General features: G+C 40.6%; 1 protein-coding gene across 1 annotated transcript in view; it reads left to right on the top strand.

Moving 5' to 3' along the window:
• The window catches only part of PDE8B (phosphodiesterase 8B), a 42221-nt gene extending 19833 nt beyond the window's left edge, over positions 1-22388 (top strand). The window contains exons 10-21 of the mRNA XM_082783712.1: positions 6482-6533; positions 9572-9649; positions 10535-10611; positions 11536-11700; positions 12520-12565; positions 12993-13128; positions 15103-15301; positions 15910-16127; positions 16538-16673; positions 19633-19800; positions 21400-21529; positions 22086-22388. Coding sequence (XP_082639838.1) covers positions 6482-6533; positions 9572-9649; positions 10535-10611; positions 11536-11700; positions 12520-12565; positions 12993-13128; positions 15103-15301; positions 15910-16127; positions 16538-16673; positions 19633-19800; positions 21400-21529; positions 22086-22198 — 1518 coding nt within the window. The 3' untranslated portion in view covers positions 22199-22388. The remainder of the gene's footprint in view (positions 1-6481; positions 6534-9571; positions 9650-10534; positions 10612-11535; positions 11701-12519; positions 12566-12992; positions 13129-15102; positions 15302-15909; positions 16128-16537; positions 16674-19632; positions 19801-21399; positions 21530-22085) is intronic.
• The last annotated feature ends 3240 nt before the right edge of the window (positions 22389-25628 follow it).

Below are 25628 nucleotides of genomic sequence, written 5' to 3'. Positions count from 1 at the left end.
TTTAGGGATGGAGTTATGTATCTTGTTTTGTCTAGAATTTAAATGTGCTTTTATCTGTCATGGGGGTAAAGGCATTTGTGCATAAAAGTATGTGGAAAGTCACTATAATTCCTAATTGTCCTTTTTTTCGGTATAACAAACCTATAATACATTATTGTAATACATTATTGGAAAACTACTCTTGGAAAAAGTTAACAGGTAGTATTCTGTTAGTTGAAACCATGTCCTTGGCACTGTTTTTTGTGTGGGCAGGTAGGATCAAGTCAACTGAGAAATCTTAGCTTCTGGAAGAACTGAAGCTTTACCACTTAAAGACAAAGCTTGAAATGTTTTAACCTTACCTCATATTTTGATCAAAACATACATTTTATTATTGGCAGCAACGTATCGTTTACAGTAGCAGGATTTCAAAAGTGCTCAGCCTGGAGTGCAGGAGATTTTTGTAAAAGAAGTAGTGTCAATGTTACATTTATTTCTTTTTTTAAAGTCATTAATAAAACCACATAGTTCATATTGTTTCATTTACAGCTGCTTTGACATTGATTTGGGATTGAGATAGCATTTGATGTTTTTTCTGTAACATATACACAGCTGAAAGACTGGTGCAGGACAGTGTAAATGTCATACTGTTTATACAAGATCATCAGTACAAAACAATTGCAGATTTTCAGTCATCTAGGAAAAGCACCAATAGGAATATAGGTAAAAGTGCTTTTGTTTTCTGTTTTTAATCTCCCAGTACTTTGGATTGCTTAAACCAGTAAGCTTAAGACCAAAATTATAGGAACATGTGTCAAAGGCCACATTCACACTCTTCATACTGTTGCACTGTTGGAAAGCACCATCAATAAATGCTTTTTAGTACTGAATCATGAGCATTTATTAGGAAATAAAGCCTGAATCCAATGGGCGTGGGCAGCCTTAGAGTTCTGGGGAGCCCAGGTTGTATGAACTCTGAAGGGTTCTGAACAGAAGTAGAGATCTGCTACAAAGACTAAAGATCACAACCTAACAGAATATATGGTCTATGAAGATTTAAGATACTTAACAAAAATAAAAAAAAATAAAAAATAAAGTGTGGCCAACAAAACTAAGTTTTTGCATTTCTCTTCCATGGTGGAAGTCTCTCCTGCGTATAGCAAGTACAGTATCAGGTATTTCAGCATTGAACAACAGTGTCTTGAGGCTTTGGTTTGGTTTCTTACTCATTTTATATGGGTGGTATTGGTGACATATAAGAATATCTATACAATATTCATAAGACTCTGTACGGTTATTTTTGTAGAGTTACTGTTATGATGGTATTAGTTGTGATCAGCATGTGGACACTGCAGGTTACACCATCTGGTGGCAAAGAGAAGTTCAATCAAAGAGAAAACATTGTGTAGCTGCCAAGCTCAACCTGAACTTTGCAGAAAAGCTTCATTTTCTGTAGCAGTTAATAGAACAGACTAAATGTCCATTAAAGCTTGATTAAAATTAAAATGAAATTTATCGTTGAATTAGTGACAAAATAGTGTTAATAAAATGGCTCCTGGGGTTTTACATTAGCTATTGAATTTCGTTCAGTTAGTTTTGTGGTAGCCTCTATATTTCTAATTCTCAGTAAACTGCAGTATTTTAAGACACAGTACACCATCCTGTTGAAAAGTAGAGAAAAGAGGGCAAATGTCTCACTGTGTAGACTTTCTGCATTTGTGCAATTGAAATAAATGTTTTTAGGGATTGAAGAATTAAACAGTTAATAGCACTCTGTCTGCATCTAGAGAGTTGAGGTAAGGACCATTATTTGAGCATTTGCTGAGATGTAGCCATTTTCCCTGTTCCTAATGCATTGAGGATGTGCTGTCTTTGGGTTAAACGAGACTTTATCGAAGAATAATACAGAACAGTCCCAGAAGTAGTCAAGCCCATCACAGACACTCCTGTTCTTTGGTTTTGGAGCTAGTAATCTCTTTCTTCTATTCATTTAGACCTTTCTGAAGTCATCTTCATGTTCTGCTGTAAGGCAGTCCTTTTCTTTCATCTTCCGTTTTGTATCAGTATGTTCCTGAAAAATAAATTTACCTCTCCCTTGACAATACAGGAGCTGGGTGAGATGATCATGTGCCTTCAGGCACTGTAGATTGCTTAGGGTGCGACAGGATGCTGCTTGATTTTTCCACGTGGTAGGGCTTGAATAAACCAAATAGTTCAGGCTTGACTTGGCATCTCTTCAGGAGACAGGCCACCTACAAACCATGAGACTTCAGCATTTCAGCCACAGCTTCTGGTAGTTGAAAGCCTATTGGAAATATCAGAATATCCTGAGCTATTGCATCTTGCTGAGCCATCTTGTCCTATCCAGATGGTGGTGTCAGTGCTCTTCATGAAGTTTTAACCTTTTGGCTCTCTGTGGTGTGATCCCATGCACTGGTGGGGGCACAGACTCTTTGTGTTGATGCACTGAAATAAGCCTGTCTGCAGGTAAAGTTGAGGACTAAATGCATGGAAGGAGTAGCAAGGGGGAAGAGGAGGCAGTAAGACTGCAAAACCTGTAACCCAGAAGGAGTTGAGGGTGATGTTTGTCATCCTGTAAGCAGTACTTGCTCTGCTCCAGGAACATTTGTTCATCCCCCACAGCCCACTCATGGTCATACTGTGCAATTTCCTAAGTAAAATACCATCAGGAGTTTGAGTGATTGAATTCCAGTGTCAGTTATTTCTTTTAGAAAGCTGGCATAGGTTCACAAGTCAGCATGATGGTGTTATATATTGAATTCTGTATGTCTGTGGTCTTTATTGCCAAGAGATCTGAAGATTAAATGAAGCTTCAGTTCTAAAATAAATCATTTGTTGCATTTAATCACACTTTAAATAGAAAGTGTTTTGTTATAAAACTCCTTTTGTTTTTGTTGTTTTTTATTATTTTGTTATACCTCTAGCCATGGGGACATCTTAAGCAGTGGAGCAAAAGATCACCACATTTCTTAACACTTTTTGTTAACACTTAATATTTCTTATTTTGCAAAATAAATCTGGAAAGACCTTTTTTGTGACAAATACAATGTTTGCAAGGTGTTTTTTTTTCCTCCATCATATTTTTCCTCCACTTCAATTTGTATCCAGCTTTTGCTGAGGATTTTTAAAACTTATTCTCTCAAAAGTACCTTCTGGGGAACATTAGCCCATATGGCAGTCATATGCTTGGTAAATCCCGGAATCCATTTCCGAATACTTGCATCCTAGAACTTTCCTCCACACTAAAAAAAAAAATAAATAGGTTTTTCTTCAGATCAACGGTAATTCTTTATGTAATAATAAAAGGAAAACAAACTAACTATGTATTTAGTTATAGGGTGGTAAAATCTGATACGATTAAAATTTTGATCCAAATTTCTGTTTCACTTCATCAGTGTAATTATAAGTGGCTTGATCTCAATATTCAGACACTGTATACAGGCTGAAAAACATCCTTACATTACTGTATATAGTTTCATAGTTAAAAGTGTAGACATGTTCTTTGGCATTACTGACAGACTCTCTAAGGAATATCAGAGTATTAGAGATTACAGTATAATCAGAAACCACTGTAAAGAAATTTTCATGGATTTCTGTGCCAGATTTATTACATACAAAAATCAACTAGATTTATGTACAGAAAATAATACATCTGAAACTGTAGTAATTTTTTGTACAGAGGAGATCTATGAATGCGAATTGACTTTCATGTGACTATTTGCGTGTGCTGAAGCCTGGCTAATGATTAATTCTGCCTTTATGAATTGAGACCTGGAAGGATAGAGTCCAGTGTTTGCATGTATGTAAATTTATAATGGAGGTGTTGTTTCTCTTCTTAAGAGCATACCAGTTCAAGATAAACCATGTAACTGCTCTTATAACTTATCCTACATCTCTCTTTCAGGTCATGGCTACAGAATTAGTAAGAAAGTATTCATGGATTTATTTATTTATTTATTTATTTTATTGGCGTACTTAGAGGAATGTGCCAAGGTTTTCTTACAGCTGGGGAGCAGAGGTGGATATCCAAGGACTAAATGCAGATCCAGTTTGGGACCAGAATGAGCAGTTCAGATGAGTTGTATCAGTTCATAGAATCACAGAATGGTTTGGGTTGGAAGGGATCTTAAAGACCATTGAATTCGAACCCCCTACCATGGGCAGGGACCCCTCCCAGGCAGGGACTAGGCTGATCCAAGCCCCATCCAACCTGGCCTTGAACACTTCCTAGGATGGGGCATTCACAGCTTCTCTGGGCAACCTGTGCCAGTACCTCACCACCCCCGAGTAAAGATTTTCTTCCTTATATCTAACCTAAACCTACCCTCTTTTAGTTTAAAGCCATTCCCCCTTGTCCTATCTCTACACTCCCTGACAAAGAATCCCCCCCCCAGCTTTCCTGTAGCCTCCTTTAGGTACTGGAAGGCTGCTCTAAGGTCTCCCCAGAGTCTTCTCATCCCCAGGCTCAACAGCCTCAACTCCCTCAGCCTGTCCTTACATGAGGACAGCCATGTGTTCCAGCCCCTTGATCATCTTCGTGGCCCTGATCTGTACTCATTCTAATATGTTCATATCCTTCCTGTGCAGGGGGACCCAGAGGTGAACGCAGGGCTCCAAGTGGGGTCTCAGAAGAGCAGAGCAGAGGAGCAGAATCACCTCCCTCGCCCTGCTGGCTATGCTGCTTCTGGTGCAGCGCAGGGTACGGTTGGCTTTCAGGGCTGTGAGCACACATGGCCGGCTCATGTTGAGCTTCTCATCAACCAACATCCCCAGGTCCTCATCAGGGCTGCTCTCATCAGCCCCAACTCCTCAGGGCTGCTCTCCATCCATTCTCCACCCACCTGTATTTCACCATGTTCACCACATATGACAAGCTTCCACAACCTTACTCTACTGAGACTTACTTCTCTGAGAATTCCTGCTTGATTTTAAGAGAGGTGTTTAAGCTTTTGAAATGAGTTTTCTGAGGGAGAGTGGTCTCTTCTAGTGCTTTGAACAACATTTATATGGAACATTAGTGCATAATTTCCCTTTCCTTTCTTAATTCTTATTCAATACAGTAAACCACTCCTGAATTCTGTTTGCTTTTCCTTTCCATTCACTTCTCTTTCTTTTTCACCCTCTTTATCTCCTGTCCCCAACAGCAAAAAGGAAAACAAGATGGAAGGGGTTCAAGATTGATGGAAAAAAGAATTTGTATGATTTCTTTTCTATCTTTCGTAAATAATTCCTGTAGCAACTCTACAGCATACTGTGTCTCATATGGACACAAAGACTGCACAAGTGCAATCTTGCTTTTCTTTGCTTTTAACTCACTTGTTGCAACCACAGTTTTGCAATCTAGTGCTTTGCTATAGGCAGACAGGCAATGGATTTGGTCAAAGGAATGATCCACCATAGGTTAGGTGACTGTACTGAATTCCAAAATGTTATGTGTAATGTAAAACCTGCAAGTGCAGTACTGCACTGTGCTTATTCACCTGAAGTAGATGATAAATATACTTTCTCTAGAGACTACAATAAAAAATGAAATAAGAGTGATGTGTTGTTTTTAGTCCTTTTCGGTGTCTTTATTAGCTCTAAGTAAGTAAGTCCTGTACTTTCAGAGAGAAGATTTGGGGAACCAAAAGTTCTGTTCAGTTTTTCTATTGACAGCAAAATACTTTATTGTAATCACAAAACAAAGGAATGGGGTAAAGTGATCAGCATGTAATAAACTATCATGTATTGGGCAGACTGTGCTTTGGTTTCTGAGCAGGATGGAAAAGCAAAGAAGCATTTAATCTCCTGTTGTATTACCAAGCAGTAGGTGTAAACTTTAAGATGATGGAAAAGTCCTACTTAAATTTTAGGAAAGACTAAAGTATCTATCAAAATGTTCAGGTGTTTCAGAAGCACAAGATAATAAGATTTTATATTTAACTTCTTCATTCATGGGAGCGATTAAAATTTACTTAGAAACAAAGATCTGATGAATAAGACCTGTCGTCCCCTTAGTGGCTGGAGTGTAGCTTTTGTAACTGCCCAGTGTATCACTATTTCATGAAAGAGTGCGTGCAAGCTTAGCTTAGAGAGAACCAAGGAAATGGTGTTAAAAATACTTGCAGAGTGCAAAAATGAGAAACATCTTAGGATTTTTTTTTTTTTCTTTTTGCATTTATTCATGGAATCATGTGCAATTTGTACTTAAAACTTTATCTAAAATGGAACATCAGTTCTCTTACAGACATGGGTATTAAACAGCAACATGCTGTTAGTATTTAAAAGAACTATTGTTTCTGTGATTTCCTGCATTGAATGTCTGTTTACTTTCATATTATTTCTCCATGTCTAGTTACACCCAAAGAAGAGTCTTTGAGATTTTTTTTTTAATAACTGAAGAGAAAATGTTGGTTAAGGACAGTGTTGAATGTAGCCCTTTTTTAAATCTTTTTGTGTTCTTTTCCCTTACAAACATGTTTTACTCTTGGTGCATCTTCAGCTCTGCAAGAGTCACCACGATAAGAAGTGTACAGGAGACAATTCTCAGTCAGGTTAGACTACTATCATTTACCTTTATACACTTGAATGTTTGAAGTTGTGACTAGGTTCTTTGCTGGTATGATATGTTGTCTCTACCCTCTGTTGAGTCTGTGGTCAGAGAAGATGGACAGTGACTAATGCCAGCTGCTCAAATGTTGCACAATGATTCAGGCTTGTAGCAGGCAACAATAATTTGATCTACTGTAGAGATCTCTTGCATTAAGATGCACTGCTCTTCATTGTATTAAAATACCATGTCTGAACTGAAAGCTGATGTGTCTTGTCACTCCTTACTGTTTGAAATAAATGTGGAACTGTGCTGATTTATGCCAGCAGATCTGCCAAAGTGTTTCAAAGTTTAGGACCTGCCAGCAGGGGCTGTTAGTTTTGGCCCAGCATGAGGCTAAGAAATGTGTCTGTAGTGCCCAGGCTACAAGTAGTCATAGACAGTCAGCATTGAGCATGATGGTGGTGTTGTGAGGTGTCTGCACAACCCTTTCTCTTTGTCTCAGGCAGCTTTGCTTGCTTGCAGACAGCACATTTAAGATCTTGATCGAAAGCTACCTGCAGAAGTTACTAAAGATAACTTTGGGAAGGAACGTAAGGGGATAATTACATCTTCCAGTGCTGTTTGGAGTAACAGTCTTCCCTGAAGAAAGAGACACTAAAGGCCAATTTAAAATTTGTAATGGTCTTCTATTGATCTGACCTAGATGCAGCACTGCTGTCTCATTCTGAGAGAGCATGTTCTTTCAGTCTGTTACCTTTTAGCACCCAAGATCCTTCCCACAATAAAATACTGGGCAACGTTGCTGTGCATTGTTAATCATCTTCTGATTTTCACATACTAAGGGTGTGGGATGTGACTGCTTGACACCCCTTGCTTTTGAAGTAGCATAAGAGTAAGAAGAAGCATTGGAGAACTTTGTGGTGCAGAATAATAACCACCAGAGAGGGTGGGAGTGGGGAGAAGAGACAAAGTTTGCAACTTACTACCCTCATTGCCAGTGTTGCCACTAGAACTGACCCATGGTGTGTTAAACTGCTCCTGTGTCCTTGTAATAAATGCATTTCTTCCTTCCCACTGTTTCTTTTCTGGCAGTGGAGTCCGCTGAAAGGGGAAGGAGAGAATGCCTGTGAATTAAGTTGCAGAACACTTGTTACTAGTTAACATGTTGTTATTAGTGTACTAAGGTGCTTTACAAGTTGTGGTGAGGCATTTAGATTTGCTCATTATTGTGAGGGATTTCAGCAGGACTGGGAAGCCACATCACATGAAGTGAGGTTGATGATTTCAGAGGAGGCAACCTTTAAGTCACACCTATGTGATGCTGGTTATCCTTCTCTGGTGTCCATGGTTATGCTTCAAGAATAGATTTGTAGAACCAGTTTGTGATGAGAGTAGAAAAATAGCCCATGTATATTGTTCTGTTTGTGACGTCGTTTGTAACAAATCTGGAATGGGAAACACTCCACTCATCCAGTGAAGGGTAAATATTTATTTAACTATTTCCAGCAGAAACTAGTGTGATGTAGAGTTGTAGGGTTTTTGTGCCTGTGACTCTCTAGGTGGCACTAGCAAAGTTTGAAACTGGCTAGGCTGGAAGTTTAGGAAGTAACAGAAGGAGAGTTATCCTGTCTGCTACTGCCACTTGCAGCTATGTTAGTGTATAAATGTTTTCTCTCACTCAAGTGCTTTATGTTAAACTTCTGCAAAAGTTAATGCAGAAAAGAGGTTTAAAAGAGGAGTCCTACTAAATAAATTAATAAAATAATTTATCATGCCTTATTGATGCCCAAGTGTCATTTATCAACATCAAGAAATCCTTCAGTTTCTCCAATATGACAATAACAAAATTTAAAAAATCCAAACTTCCTTGTAAATGTGTAGTAAATAATTCTTAAGACAGAAACTGCATTCCAGTCATTTTTAAGAATAATCTATTTTTAATTCTGGAAGACTCTATACTAACATTTTGTTGTGTTACAGACAGGTTGTCTTGAAAAAGGTTATGTGAGTTGGTCCTAATGTTAAGAATATCAGTTTTACAATATTTCTGATTCTTCACGCAGTGGTTACCTCCCTTTGAAAGCTTTCAGTGATCTCTGACTTTTGAGAGCCATATTGTGTACTCTATGAGTAGACACTGTGGAGATTTTCACAAAGAGGTGCATAGATACAGGGTTGTTGTTTTGAAGCATAAGGGAGAGTGCAGACCATAATGTTTTGGAGAAAAACGGATTTTTACTGAGCCTTTTTTGTTGTTTAATCGAGACACTGTCCAGGCATTTATATGGGTTGGTTTCATTTCCCTTTTGCATTTGTCTGGATATTATGATTTCACTTGTTTTTAGTAAATGGAAGTTTCAAGAATGACAGCTTGGTGTGTGGTTATTTTTCACAGCAACTGAATGGATTGGTTCTCAGTATGTTGGATTTTTCTTAAACAGTGTACAAATAATTATTGAAATTAAAAGAAAAAGTTGTCTGAGCATGAAGAGGGAAGATTAAACCTCATGCTGGCTTTTTAAGAGTGTTGACTGAGATGGGATTTCTCCTCCTTAGCTAAGTTTCTGAGCAGCTGAACTGACCTTGTTCAGTGGTCAGTGGAGAGCAGAGGGAACTTGCTGCAGGGGTTCAACCTGCCTGCCTTAGGCATCGCTCCTAAAGCAGAATGACTCATTCTGCCCCTCTCTATCCCCATTAATGGGAAGGGATCTTTGTCAGCTCCCTTAGGCAAACACAAGCTGAAAGCCTGCTGCTTTTAGGCAGCTAAGGCTAGGTGAAGCAAGTTCCCTGTTCCATAAATTGTTTTGCCTTTCTTCCAAAATAGCTTCCCAAGTGACCTTAGGCAAGTTGCTGTAACTTGATGTACTCTGAATTTATATCAAAGTCCCTTATTCTGACACGTAGAGATTACAATATTTCCCCCCACTTACACGGTATCATGAAGATTATTTTATTAATGTTCAGAGTTTTGGATGGAGAAGACTCTGTAGAAACATTTATTACTGACACATTTTTAAAGCTTTTGTTTTATATTTACAGAATCCCATTCCTTCAAATGCAAGAACAGAAGGAAAGATTCGGTTGATGTTAAGTCAATAACTTCTCAAAGTGGTGATGGTAAGAAAGTAAAAAACTGTCAAGAATAAGGTTAGAAATAAAGAACAGACTTACCACAGGCAATGAAAGCAGAGAGTGAAAGAGGAAGCAGACAGGTTCACAGGTGATTAAATAGAGATTTCTTCAGTGTGTTATAACTTCTTTAAAATTTCTTAATTCTGAATTGCAAAGCAGTGCCCCAACAGGAGCATCCATGTAGCTGTGTGATGCATGGCAGAGCTTGGTGCCCTCACGGGGAGGAGCAGTGGCTCTGCCACAGGATGGAGGGCAAACTGTTAAAGGCGTGTGTGATGAAGCATCAGGCCCTCCACTAGCAGAAAGCTGCAGGTTCTGTTCCCTAACCAGTGTTTTGGCTTCATTAGTTTGGGACATGATGGGATTTGTTGCTGTTGGTTACTTGAGAGCAGTACTTCTGTGCCTAGTCCTGCCTGTGACTGCCTGCCAGGCCTGGGATGGTGGTGGCAGAGATTTCTTTCTGCCGCAGTAAGCAGTGAGAAGCACAAGTTACAGGGTGCAGTAACGTGTTTCCTCAGAGCAGCAGCTCTGCTGAAATGAGAGGAGCACGTACAGTCACAGCAGAAGCTGTCTGACAGTAATACATTGGCAAGCAAGAGGGCAGGGGGAGGTGCTGGGCATGAAGTTCAGTACGGCTTAAGTATACAGCAAATGGACAGTAGCAGTGAGAGGTGGCTGCAAAGCAAATACACAGTGCTGCAAGAAAATAATCAGTAAAGCAAGAATTTGCAGGAGGGGAGGTACAGGAGAAATGGGAGTCAAGGTTGGGGTCTGTCATGCTGTTCCCTAATGACAGCCTTTGGCGCTCAGTAAAGAGGGTCGGATGATTCACACTCTGCAGCATGTAATCAGTGCTCTCTTTAATGACAGCTCCAAGCTTACAGACCCGATGGTACTCCTCAATGGCAAGGATCCACTCAATGACAATAGAAGCTCCTATCACAAAGGTGAGCCCTGAGCCTTTTGCACAGACTCAGGATTTTTTGTTGCGCTTTTAGGGAAAAACATAGCTTGTGGCAGTACAGCCAGGAGTTTACTTTCTATTTAACAGAATATTTTAAATCAGACTTTTTTCATAAAACTTTATGCATCTCATCATCTCATTCCAAGTCCTAGTCATGAAGAAAAAGGTAAAAAGGGGAAAAGGGTGTCCTTGCTTGTGGCAGGAAGAGGACCCTACTTTGTTGGTCTGTGCATGTATTTCCAGTCTCACCTTGGCTCTTGACATTGGTATTTATGAGATAGCATGCAGAAGAGGTAACATCTGCATCACATTTTGTCTCTTGCTTTCCTGCTTCACTGTCTGTGTTACACATATTCTGCTATCACAAACCAGATGCATAATCAGTTGTACCACAAACCATGGTGTCCGCCAACTCCCATCCTCAAACCATTTTCTCTTCTCTCCCCATCTTCTCGTCATCAAGCTCTTCACTTCCCAGCACTATCTGCCCATTACAGCAGCTGACTCCTTTCCTTTTCCTTCTCCCCAAGAATAGCCTGTAGTGCCCCTGCAGAAGCTTGTGGATAAAGCAAGGGCTTTAGCCTTCTCAGTCCTGGCAGTGCCAGGAGCAGTCCGTAGTGCTGCCTTAGTGTCATTGCTGCTTTCCCAGATTGCAGCTGAAACACATTGTGGAAGGCAAAGAAAAGCCATCCTCTTCTCCCTCAGCCACAGCCCAGCTGTTGCTGCTCTCTGCCTTTTTTTTTTTTTTTTTTTTTTGTATTTAGAAAATGAATTGCACAGGATTTGGGGAAATTACACAGGATTTGGTACATGGGAAGTAACAAAATCTAGCCAATAGTGTTTTGTAGCAAGAAAACAAAAATGTGGTATTCACTCTACCTTGCCTGCCTCCCTACACTGCTTTCAGGTTATTAACATAATTAATGCTGCCCAAGAAAACAGCCCCATCACAGTAGCAGAGGCCTTGGACAGAGTTCTGGAAATCTTGCGGACAACAGAACTTTACTCCCCCCAGCTAGGTACCAAAGATGAAGATCCTCACACAAGTGATCTTGTTGGAGGTCTGATGACTGTGAGTAAAATTAGTAGAGATGAAATTACTGTTACCAGTGTCCTGTATCACAGCTCAGTGCTCTGCTGAGCTAAAATTTCACAAGGAATGGGAAGGGGAATTGTAATTCATCATTGTTTCACTTAAGTGTTTGGCATCTCTACCATCAGTAAGCACTGAGATGTTGTAAGATATGGCTATGTCTCAGTCCATTGCATGCATTCATCCTCATATATAAGTGAACGTGGTCACCACTAGAAACTATATCATCCAATCTGCTTTGTCTCAAGGAGGTACTTTTTAGAAACCCTAGAAACTTAGATGGAATTAGAGGGATTGCTCTACAGCTACTCTACCTGACAACTAGATGACAATAGCAAGAGTAAGTTTTACTTTCATTGGGTTATGACTTTGGTCCCATAATGGTAGCAAAACTGTCTGCCAGAGACAGATTACCCAGATTTCATCATGGATTACCTCATTTTTTTAACAAACAGTGAGCTAATTCTTGTCAAAATAATGTAAAGGAAGTGAAAGATAAATGGTGGTGGTTAATGTGAATGATGAAATGGTGCAGGTACCAATAAAAGGGTCAGGGAGGTCAGAACACTGTATGGTTAGTAATATCCTTTCTGGAGATCTCATACTAGTGTCCCTTGAAACCTTTCGCATCTGTTTTGAAATACTTTAAAATATGGATGGTGTTTATGATGCTACAGTAGGAGCAGTACTTTCAGTATCCAGGAATAGGACCTACAGAGAAACTGTAGGTAATATTTTTACAAATGATGCACAGGTGCTGTTTTTGCCTAAAGCTTATAATAGACTTGTTTATTTCAGGATGGCTTGAGAAGACTGTCAGGAAATGAGTATGTGTTTTCTAAGAGTAAGCCACCATTTTAAAATTTTCTTTGCATGTGTTATTTCATTTGTAGATGCTAGTGACATAGAACTTCATGCTAATTTGCAGTGAAATATTTGTCTTTGGAAATAGTCATCTAAGTGACTGGAGAATAAGTGCTGTACTGCCTCAATTTTGGACCTGAAGCAGATCCAAATAATTAAAATAATGCATTTCAAAAGGTAGAAAATCAGACCAGAAAATAATAAAATTGTCATTCAAAGAGCTGTTCACTGATCTTTCTGGTTTATTTCCAAACCGTTGGTAGTCATATAATATTACAGGCTTTTACAGACTTTTTCATGTAAGAGAAAGAATTGTTTTTCTTTAAAAGAGTTGTTTTCTAAACTGAATTCTGCATGTTAAAAAATAAATCCATAAATGTTGTAATTGTCAAATTCCATTTCAACAGATATGAACCTGAGCCATAGTCACCTTTCAGTGCCAAACACTATCAGTGATGTTCCACCTTGTATTGCACAGCTCCTGGATAATGAGGAAAGCTGGGACTTCAATATTTTTGAACTGGAAGCTGTTACAAATAAAAGGTACCTGACTCCTTTTTCTGGGTGCTGGTAAAAGTGTTGCTGAGGCTCTGTAGCTGAAAGTGCTCTGCTCTAGAAAAAGTAAAGAAAGACACTGAAAGTCTGTGAGAGCTGCCTTCCTGGCTTTTGTTGTGTGCTCACTTCTATGCCTTGATAGCCCACGTAGAAAGAAGCCAGGCACACACCAGGGTCAAGATGCATGTGCAGGCCATGGAGAACCCTGTGCAGTCTGTCCTCTTCCCTGACAGCATCTCCAGCCCTCCAAGATTGCTTCCTGTTCAATTTCTACCTCGTTTGACTCCCATCTGCTCTACTCAGGTCACACTGTTTGGCACAGTCCACTGTTGTTACATTCTGTACGTCCCAATGATGCCCTTTTTCTTAGTGCTGCACAAGTGGTCAGGCTGGAAAAAACAAACCTCTTCCCTCCATCACCTCAATCACCCTGTGATTTTGTAAGCTGTGAGGCAACTGTGGCTTTTGATTATAGCAGTAAAAATCTGGGATAAAGGATAAACCAGCAACAGGATCAAGGATCAACAGGAAAGACAAGGATCAACAGGATCTTTCAAGATTTTGAAAGATTTAATGAAAGAAGGCATCAGGAGATTTGATGTCATGTAGCCCACAAAAATAAACATGTTATTCAGAGAGAAAAGTGATTTTCATTCCAAGATGCAAGTGAGTGGGAAGACTACTGATTCTCTTGTACTCTGTTTAAAGAAAGTAGCCATTGTCTGAATTTGCATTTGCCTGATTTTAATTTGCAGATGTTGGCTTTACTGTGTCACACACTGGCTCATCACTCCCCTGCTCAGCATTAATTCACTAGACCTCAAATTCCCTCCCCATCTGGGAGATGGCTGCTGGTACAGGGGAGGCAGGCAGAAGGCTGAGTTGGTTGCAGCAGCACGGTTACCAGCCTCTGCCATCACTGTCCCTGGTCCCCAGGGACATCCTGTCATTCATCTCTGCACTGCTCTCTGATCTCTAGCATCTTCCCCTGCTTCCAGGATCTTTCCTCCAGCCAGATTCTTCACCCACTTCTTTCCAGACCCCCCTTCTTCTTTCGAGACCAATGCTATTTTGGGGGAACCACAGTCTTTCATCACTAGCTCTTTTTTTCAGCTGCTGTTTTTCCCAGTTTACATAACCTATATGTGGAAGCACAGCCTCCTAACTGGTGGCTTTGTCTCGTGCCTCTTCATTAGCTGAAGGATTCAGGACATGACACTTCTGTTTCGTCCATCCCACACAACTTGGAGCTAGAAAGTGTGAGGCTTTTGGTGTTGTGTTTTTTTGGAAAAAAACTGGCAGGCTCCTGTCTATTCTAGAAAGTGCTCCAGTCCTCCTAAGCTGGAGCAGGTTATGTGAACTAGTGACCTGATGCTAACACCTTCCCCAAGAAGCGCTGACATGCTTTGCGTATTGCCAGCTCCAAATATTCAGGAAGTAGGAATCTGTACGCCAAAAGTCCTAAGATAATTTGAACCTGTAAATGTTTGGCACTTTGTCATTTGTGCCTTGGTCGCCTTTAAGATGTGCTTGTGTAGTGTTCAAAGTGTGCTGTTTCTCCTCAAAATAAAAGATATTTTTGAACGGTTGACAGATAATCAAAGCTCAAAAAAACCGTGCTTTTAAGCTTTTTTTTTTTATATATATATATTATTTGTGGCTTCTTGAAGGCTAAGATAAAATTATAGGAATTGGTGAAGCTATAATGGAACTGTGCCATTTCTGCAAAATGTATTAAGTCTGAAAGGATGGTAAAAGTAGTAATTTGTAACCTTGACTATTTAGAGACTATGGAGTCTGGCCAGGCTATTTAGAGATTATAGATGTGCAATAAAGATGTTTAATATTCCTCCCACCCTTTATTTCTAAGGTCTTGTTCATTTCTTTGAAGAAAACATCATTCTTTAAAACTGTAGAAGTTCCTCTTTCGCAGCAGTGCTATTTTCTAACATTGTTTTCTAGGCCATTAGTCTATTTGGGCTTGAAAGTTTTTGGCCGGTTTGGGGTCTCTGAGTTTTTAAACTGCTCAGAAGCAACACTGCGAGCATGGCTGCAGGTGATTGAAGCCAACTACCACTCCTCCAACTCCTACCACAACTCTACGCACGCAGCCGATGTCCTGCATGCTACCGCCTTCTTTCTGGGGAAGGAGAAAGTGAAGGTAAAGCTGTCACCTGGGAGCTCTTTGGGCTGGGATTTTGGTGTGTTTGCTCAGGTGTCACTCTGGAGTGCCATTTCATATGTGTCATCCAGCAACGCGTTTGCTTAAATAATGGCCCTGGCTTCATCAAGTTGCTCTGGCCTTGAGGTCTTTTCCTGTCATGCCTGCAGCCCACACAGTTTCTCTGAAGTAAGGGATTTGCACTTGTAGCTAGCAACAATAGGGGAAAAAATCTTTTCTATCTGTTGGTAATTGACTGTTAGTTCTTTGTAAGCTTTGCAACACACACAAGGTCTGTAGAGTGGAGTCAGAGCAGAGTCATTCAGAAAAATGCACCAAGTGGAAGAACACCTACAAGAGGACCTAAAGCAAAGACAATGCTTAGATGACAGCACAATAAAAAGCTGCATTAATGAAGCAGGTTTTGGGTGAGGTTGGGAAGGGGTTTTGTACTAGGTTATCCACATGCACAGTGAGTGGAAAATGATCACAAGGAGGTAGGGTCCCTACACTCAAGCTTACAGTTGCATATTTGTGGGTACACAGAAATGAGAAGAAATTGGTTTATTTTATTTTTTCTGACATGTCATGATCTCTCTCTTCTGTAGGGAAGCCTTGACCACTTAGACGAGGTGGCTGCATTAATAGCAGCCACCATTCATGATGTAGATCACCCTGGACGGACCAACTCTTTCCTGTGCAATGCAGGCAGTGAATTAGCTGTCCTCTACAATGATACTGCTGTGTTAGAGAGCCATCACACGGCACTGGCATTTCAGCTTACAGCTAAAGACAGCAAATGCAACATTTTCAAGAACATTGATAGGTGGGTTTGCTGGAGAGAGGGAGCACGTGTGTGTGTTTGTGTGAACTGGTTGCTTCAGGACTTCAGTTTGGGGACGATCGAGAGCCTACCTTCTAAACCAGGAAATATAATTTGAATTGAGACATTAAATATTTAACCTCTTCCGGAAAAAGGCTGTGATATTTTTCCCCCATCCTCTGTTCTGTGTTTTGAGGCATCCAAGTTTTGTATTGCTAGGAAGCATATAAAGATAGTTGCTAGTGTTTTATGTACTGCATTGGCATGGTCTGGTTGGCAGCCCCTCCTCCAGCCAGACCTTTCATAAGATGCCTACTCCATTGGGTGAGTCCACGAGCTGTGTTTTGCAGTGCTGCCTGGGAAGGAACAAGGAAAGGATAGGCTGGTGAGCAAGAACTGTTTTTCTTTCCTAGAAATCACTATCAGACGTTGCGCCAGGCCATTATTGATATGGTTTTGGCAACAGAGATGACAAAGCACTTTGAGCACGTGAACAAATTTGTGAACAGCATCAACAAGCCAATGGCATCTGAGGAGACCAGCTCACATGTAAGTGCCTTCAGGACTTTACGCCTCTGGGCGTTTCAGTGAAGTTTTTCCCCGATAACTTTAAGTATCATTTTCATTTGCATTATGGTAATGCCCAACGCAATCCACAATAGGATTTATGACCTCACACCTCAACGTGTGAAAAAATACTTCCTTAAACTTTCCATGTCTGGGCTCTGCCTTTAGGTCATTTAAACACCTGTCCACCTTGTTTTCAAAGCTATTTTGTGTTCATAAAACGTGGAAGTAGATGTTTTTGTATATGCAGTACTCTGTGCAGGGAGCCAGGTCAGCACCTGTGCCTGCAGTTATGTCTCTGAGCAGTGGGATTTGCCTAAGCTTGGGGCTCTGACTGAGGAAACCATGTAGTTTTGTTCCTCTATGATCGGGAGGAACACCTCTGTTGTTTCATGAGATCTCTCCCCATTCCTGGTGGTGCCAAAAGATATCTCGGCCATTATTCCTGTCAGTTACATGCACCCTAGTGCTGTGTTTCCCATCCAGGCCCCTCATAGCCTTCTTTTTTTTGCTTCTCAAAGTCATCTCAAAGCTCAGCATCTGACAGGGTTCTCTACAGCAGTGTTACCTAAACAAAGGTGATCTTATCACTACTTAGTGATAATAGTGCTTTATTGCAAGCGCACACACACACAAAATCAGACCAAAGTGAAGTTCAGTGGTACTAAAAAATAAAAGTGTCTTCTGTTACTTCTCCACAACTCAACCTTTTGCTCTGTAGACTGACATGGATACAGAAACCAGTCAGGACTGGTGGGGCTTACGACTTCTGGGGCAGCATCATGTTGGTTTAACTGACCTGCCCTAGGGACTGCTGAGCTCCATTCTCCCAGCATTTTGAGCTGGAAATCACAAATGCAGCAGAACTTCACCGGCTCTGTGGGCACTTTGTGTTGTTACTGCCCAACACTTCCATCTCTGGAGGGCTTGCTGGAAGTGGCACTGGATCTGAATTTGCCTGATCTATCCTCAGTGCCAGCACTCCCATGGGACAGAGGGATGTGATTTGGGCACCAGTGGGGGCCTCTGTTGCTGTTTCTGCTCTGTGCTCCCATCCTGACACCTCAGGAGAGTATTTCATGGGTTTGCCCTCATATACTGGCAAAAAAAGGACAGCAGAGATCCTACTTCAGTTTAAAGCATGCAGGAAAGTAACATCCACACCAGCATGCCTCGCTGTGTAGGATTAGCTGCTTTCAGATTTCCCTGCCTGTACTTACCTGTGGGCCAGACAGCCACTTGCTCTGGACCCAGCAATTACTGAAATGCCCCCTGAAGTGGCACAGGGAAATCTGTGTTCTCAAACATCATTTCTCCCTCTGACAGGTTGTCTTCTGAATTTCTTCCTCCACCTCCCCTGTTTTGAAACCTCTTGTGTTCTGGTATCCCTGCCTTGTGCTGTAGGACTTAGATTCACGAGTGTCACTGAAACCACAGTGTTTCCAAGCTCTGGATGTATTTTTGGGGAATCTCACTTTTATCACATGCATTTCTTCTAGCAGTTGCTAAAGAGCTTTTAAAAGTTCTCCATACGTTTTGTTGCAGCCAATATTTTTTAAGCTACAGAAACCATTTTCTTTGATTCATTCTCCTTTATCTTACCATCTTCTGGCAGAGGCTATTTCAAAACTTACAGGAGTTGGAGAGTAATAAAAGTGCAGCACAAATCACATGTATTACAGATTTGTTTTTTTCACTAATATGAGGTTATTCTGTTCGCTATTGTTAAAGGTGGCTCTTCCTATTTTTGATCTTGAACAGCAGTTTAGGAGCAAGTCTAATCTGGCAGCTCATTGTGGGCTACCCATGCTGAAGAAAAATTAACTGTTAAACATAAAGTTGGAAGATTAATGCCTGAATTGGCAAGAGTCACTGCGAAATATCTACCCATAAACCTTCAAAGACATTAATTTAGCAGTGGTGGTAAAAAGTATTTATGTTCAATTTTTGACTCAGAGTTGAATTTAGCAGTGAAGGGAGGCCGTAATTACACAAATATATTATTTTGAGAATAGTGTTAATGCCATGTTGAGCTGAGGTGGAGGCTTTTTATTACTCAATAAGGAATATAATATACCTGTGCCCTTCTTTAAACTACTCAAGACCCAGATGATGTCACAGCAGACTTGTCACAAATACTCTGTTCTCTGCACCCATTCTCCATAGTGGTGAGTAAGTAGTTCAGCATTTGACTGCAGAGCAAGCAGAGACATTCTGGAGTCAGTATGCCACTCCTGTATTTTCCTACTGTTCATCTCCTAGATTAGCTGATACTTAATTTTAGCTGGTAGCAAAGACCAACAAGTATTCCAGGCCTAGGGTACAAATCCAGCACAAAAAAAAAATGGCAATCTTAATTAAAAACATAATGGAACCGAGTGGCATATACTTGGTTTTCTGCCTCTGTTAAGAAATTTCAATTGTGCAAATCAAATCACCATTCTGTTCCTGCTTCAGTTTTCTCATCTGTGAATGAAAAAGTGAAAACTGCACTGTAAAAACTCACCTAAATCAAGCAGTCCCCTACCACTCCTGCACCAAAGTTTTAAACACTTAGCAGAGATGATGCTGGTTTATCAGCTTGTAGTTTGTGGATGACTCCCCCATCCTGGTCCTGTTCCCTAAAGGCAAGGCTGGGATGCAAAGAAGGATAACCTACCCGAGCTGATATGGAGCCGTGACTCCTCTGTTTCACAAACTTGGCTATTAATGCTGAGAATCTCCCCAGCTGCCATGTGGTGGCTCTACCATTACCTACTTCACACGGCTGCTGTTCTCAGCCATCCCTTTCTCCTCCAACTTCCTGGAACACTGCGTGGAATGAGAAGGCATCAGGCTGGGTGCCCACTTAGTGTATAAGCACTGCAGAGCTAATAATGATGCATTTACTTCTGATAGCAGGGATGCTGGCCACCAGCCCTCATAACCAACTCTGTTGCAGAGTGAAGGCAGTGACTATGAACGTACAGCCAACAGAAAGAATTTTCCAGATAACCAGACACTGATCAAGCGCATGATGATCAAGTGTGCAGATGTAGCAAATCCGTGTCGCCCCCTAGAGCTATGTATTGAATGGGCAGGGAGGATTTCAGAAGAGTATTTTGCACAGGTGCGTATATTTTTATCATTTGATTATTATATTATTTAAGAAAGTGCATGTCAACTGGTCTGCTGTTCTACATGGAGTCTGCCTGGCATCGCCATGCAGTCCAGAAGCATAATTTTATTCCCCAGTCAGAATGGGACCTCTTCATGCAGAATAATTTTCTCCTGTCAACACTAGCCAATTTGCTTACTGGGAAGCTTGTAGTACAGAATGGTGGAAAGCTTTTACACTTTTAGTTTTCTCCATCTAAATGAAACAAAGTGACTTGACCAACTTTTGCAAATTTATTTAGCTAATACTCAATCAACATCATCGTTCTAGCTTCTAGTTCCAATCAATACCTCCCTTGAACAGAGCTTGAAAAAGCAATTCCATTCCTGCTGAACCCCTCAACTGAATCATTGGGCTGGCCCTTCCTCTTTGAAGATGGCACCTAAACAATCATTACAGTTGGCAGATGGTGGAGCAGCTCAGTACTGCAGAAAAATGTTTATCCCATGGGACCTTGAAAAACAGAACTGGAAGCACAACATCCTTTCTTAAAACTCAGTTTTTCTAACACAAACACAGCAATGTCTGTAAAGTGAAACACTCTTCTAGTGATCTGAACAACTCAAAGCTTCTTAGCTTTTATTTGCCACTAATGGCATGAAAATCTGCACTTTGGGCTCAAAAGACAGGTGGGTGTTGCTTGTATGCTTCCCATCCAAATTCAGATAAGAGACAATTTTTACTGGGGAGAAAAAAAAAAAAAAAAAAAAAAAAAGTGTAATGCCTAGTACATATCTTTAATTTCATTTCAATCCTTGCGAATAAATTTGTTCACTTGCTGAGTAAGATCAAGGCTCACTTAGGACATACCTCCCTAGCAGTGAAGGTACCATGCAAGCAGTCAAGCTGGTTTTAAATTGCCAGTCTTGGGCACTAGCCTACCTGCAGCAAAATGAGGTGCTGAGGACGGCTCTCCTCTTCATTCACCTCACCTGGTAATTTTGGGACTGCTTTGCTGCCACTTCCAACATTAGCTGCTGCCTAAACTACTTCAAATGTATGTTTTAAATAAAGTCCTACTGAGTTGGTTGGCTCTTCCAACATACTGACAGCAACACAATCAGCCCTCTTCCATTTGTGGTCACATAGTTAAAGGACATACTCATACTCCTGTTAGTCTTTTTACATAATACAAGCAGAGAAAGTAGAGACAGCAACTTCCCTCTTACTTAAGAGATAAATGGTTTGGAACATCCTCCAGAGCTGTGGAAAAGATGAGTCTGACTGTCCTCTGCTAGAGGACTCTGAAGGTCTGTTTTCCAGTTTTGGCTGGTGTGCCCTAATCACCAGGTTATGGAGTTCTGTCTCACTGGAACTAAGAACAGTCACAGCAGTGCAGTAGCAGAGTACTTGTGAAAGGGAAGAGATGGTGATTTCAGTCCCAGTTCCAGAGGAAATAAAGCACAGGAAGCTAAAGCCATTCACCTCTGGGGTTCTGAGTTTTGGCTCAGTTTAGCCCCCTACTGCAATTCCTCTAATCCCCGGGCCTTTGCCATTCTAACATGAAAGCCAGCAAAGCTTCAGGGGCTAACTGGAGTTTTGTTTTCTTAGACTGATGAAGAGAAGAGACAGGGTCTGCCTGTTGTAATGCCAGTTTTTGATAGAAACACCTGCAGCATCCCCAAGTCTCAGATTTCCTTCATTGATTATTTTATAACAGACATGTTTGATGCATGGGATGGTAAGTAGTTCTGCTTCTTCTTCCTTGCAGACTAAAAATGAAAAAAACCTCAAGCTGGCCATTAATCCATTTTTCTCAGGGACAATACCTGTATTCAGTACACAGTACCGCACAGGACCTGAAGAATGATGCTGTTGAATCTGGTTTCTTTCACTGTACAGTGAAACACTTCCTACTTTGCAAAAGCTCAGTGCTTACCACTCTGTGTAAAGAAGGAAGGAGCAAGGCTTAAACTAAGCTTTTTCTATCTAGGTCTTTTGCTCCTTTAACAACGTATTTCTTCTATAAAGCAGAAACTGAGATCACAGGGGTTATGTGCTAGGCCTAATTGGCTGAACTCAACATACTTTAAGAAATGGATTTGCTTGAAAGAAAGACTGGAAAGAAAAAATAAAAAAGAAAGAAAATAAATAAAAAAAACTTTCCCCTTTTAGTATTCATTAGCTTACATCTGAAGGAGGGAAGGAATTAGGTGAATGCTAATTTCAGACAAGGCTAGGCTGTTCTGCTGCACATTCTGTGTATGTAGTACAACTGATCCTCCGCTTCATTTCAGCATTTGCACATCTGCCTGTTTTGATGCAACACTTGGCTAATAACTACAAACACTGGAAAACACTGGATGAGTTAAAGTGCAAGAGTCTCAGGCTCCCATCAGAAAACAACTGACACAAAAGGAAGAAAACAGACCTCTTGATCTACCAGTTTCACTGTGAATCTCCATGCTAATTTGGATACAAGAGGGACAGTGTTTCCTTTCATGTGAAATTAAGACTGTGTGGCAAGAAGGAAATATTTTATCCATCACTTATCCAACACAGACTAAGAGTCTCTGAATTCCACAGAAAAAAATGTTTTAGCAAAGACTATGTAATCCACATATGAATAAGAGCTCTTTGGAAATATCAGTTTGTGGCAGAAAAGGTACTTCTGAAACTAATTTCTAGTACTGAATTTGCATTTGTCAAATCTTGTAGCAAATACAACTGCATTTGCTAACAGTCCACACAATGGTTTCTCAGACATAAACATGATCTATTCACCAGTAAAAGAATAGGTTGACAAACCCATAAAAACTTCCCAATTATCTCTCACAAAAATTGTTCCAGTTCTGCTGATGTTCTTTAGCTCTTTCAACCATAGTTCTGAAGACAGCATGCAGAGTAGAACAAGTAAGCCTCAAGAACACATTAAAAACAAACCCCCTCTAGAGTATAAAACTGCTCTCACGCCCTCCTTTTCTATATAAAATTTCGGATTGAGAAGTCAAATTCCTTTAAAATTGGTTACACAATTGGAGAAAATAAGCACGTTCTGTATAGTTTGCGTCATCCACGTTTTTCTATGCCACCTTAGAGCCATTACCATGTGACGTTTTGTCAAGTTTTACATGTAAACCATTGTGGCACTGGCCAACCTCCCTTTTATATAAAGTGGTGTTTGTACACACGGTCATCAATTTTATTAGACTGATCTAAATTTTATGACAAGGCCATATATTGTGCTACTTACAGAAAGAACCTGTAACTTTTTTAAACAAATGTTTTCAGGTTATAATTTGTAACAGCATTATAATTTGTACTGCTCTTTCCCTCCTAATAAAATGCTGTTTGATGATGTAAAAAAAGTATTTCAAAAGTTGTAAATAAGTAAGTTAGAAATCAAACATAGTTTGATTAGTTTTATTAGTTTTAAGATACAAAATTTATGCTAAAGCTTCCAAAGCACAAATGCATATTTTTGTACATCTCATTTTAATCACATGCAGACCATGAACATGCGTTCAAATTTTAAACTATTCTCAGATTATTCAGTTAATAAATACTAGCAGAATTGCAGATTTTTTAACACTGTGCACTCAAGGCTGCAGGCAAGGGTGTCAAATCTGTGACTTCAGTTGAAGTAGTCCATTGTTCATTAAAAGGAAAGGTCCTGAGGCAGACTCTTTACCACCCCCCTATACTGTATCAAGAATTGAACCAAGTAAAGTAAATAAATAAATAAATAAATAAAAAGCTTAGATTGCTGTGGAAGAAGTGACAGTGATTGTCATTTACTGCGGGTAGCTTGCATAATGTGCCAACCTTTTTGTATGTTTTGTACCAAGTTCTGAAAACAAAAGGAAACATTCGTAAAATGTATGTGCAGATAAATGTATATAAGCTATATTTTTGTTAGACTTGTAATAGAACCTTACTTTTGTCATAGCTATGGCAGGTTGCTTGCTATTAAAATGCTGCACTGTGTATATTTGAAGAATGGTGTTTCTGGTGAAGTACATATATTCATTATTTCTTATTATATATTGCAACATTTCCAATGGATTTTTATTCATATCCGGTGAACCTCTGATTTTGACACAGGAAACTGTCCGCTTTTACTATTACTTTATTTAGAACTAGTGCTCTCAGTGGTTGTATCTCATCTATTCTGATGACTGAATGCTCACTGCAGCTTGCATTAGAGAAAAAGAATTTCACAAGTTTCAAAGCTTTGGCATATTAATTTATTTTGTTAAATACAGCATCACTATAAGATCACAGCCATGTAAAACATTTCAATTCAGTATTTTTGTCACAGTACTGTCACAAGGAGGAAAATATCAATGGTAGAAGAAACCTTAGAAATAAAGTTCAGCCTCAGTTCTGTTACACGAGTTAAGGTGTTTGTGTGGAATCTGTATTTGTTGCAAGATCCTGTGTTTCTTCCCCCAGCCAGAGACTAAGTAAAATAGTAATTAGTGTGAAGAGATGTCCTGTTTAAGAGCAGAGGAAATAAGAATCTTCATGTACCGCTTTTGTCAGACTTCTACCTGTCCAGCAGGCTCACAGGCTGTTGTTTCATGCTACTGTCAGTGCACAGATACTTAAACAGCTTTCTCTCCCCTGTATAGATATTAAGGATATTTCTGATAGAGATACTTATTTTCATGAGGTGAAGATACGCAATTCTACTTTATTGAGCTGGAAAAAATAAATTTAAAAGGAATCATAGAATATCCCAAGTTAGAAGGGACCCACAAAGATCATCGAGTCCAACTGTTGAGTCTACATAGGACTCCCCAGAAAATCAGACCATGTGTCTGAGAGCATTGTCCAAACACTTCTTGATCTCCATCAGGCTCGGTGCTGTGCCCACTGCCCTGGGCAGCCTGTCCCAGTGTCTGACCACCCTCTGGGTGCAGACCCTTTCCCTAACCCCCAGCCTGACCCTCCCCTGTCCCAGCTCCATGCCGTTCCCTCGGGTCCTGTCGCTGTCCCCAGAGAGCAGAGCTCAGCGCCTGCCCCTCCGCTGCCCTCGTGAGGGAGCTGCAGGCCGCCATGAGGCCTCCCCTCAGCCTGCTCTGCTCGGGGCTGAGCAAACCAAGGGGCCTCAGCTGCTCCTCATACATCTTCCCCTCCAAACTATTCACCATCTTTGCTGCCATACCTCAGAGGCTCTCTAATAGTTTTATGTCCTTTGTATACTGTAGCACCCAAAACCACACAGAGTGCTAGAGGTGAGGCTACACCAGCACCGAGCAGAGCAGGACAATCCCTTCCCCGATGCACCCCAGGGTAGGGTTGTCCCTCCTGGCCACCAGGGCACACTGCTGGCTCATGTTCAGCTTGCTGTCAACCAGAACCCCCAGATCCCTTTCCACGGGGCTGTTTCTCCAGCCTCTCATCCCCCAGTCTGTAGGTATAGCCAAGGCTGCCCTGTCCCAGCAGCAGAAATCCGCACTTGCTCTTGTTAAACTTAATGCAGCTGGTGATTGCCCAGCCCTCTAACTAGTCAAGATCTCTCTGCAAGGCCTCTCTGCCCTCAAGGGAGTCAACAGTTCCTCCTACTTTAGTATCACTTGCAAACTTACATAGTATGCATTTGAGTCCTGCACCCAGACCATTTATAAAAACACAGAAAAGTACTGGCCCCAAAATGGAGCCTTGAGGAACTCTAGACAGTGGTGGGCCATGATGTAACCCCATTTACTACAACAATTCAAGCCCAGCTCATCACCTAATTGTTCACTGTATTATGTATTTATATTATGTATAATATACGGGCATTTTGTCCAGAAGGATACAGTGAGAAAGCCTAAAAAATTGCTGAAACCCAA

Source organism: Aythya marila (assembly GCF_965140915.1).
Source record: "Aythya marila genome assembly, chromosome: Z".
Lineage (NCBI taxonomy): Eukaryota > Metazoa > Chordata > Aves > Anseriformes > Anatidae > Aythya > Aythya marila.
Note: the sequence above shows the minus strand (reverse complement) of the source record. Positions and strands in the feature narration are given on the sequence as shown.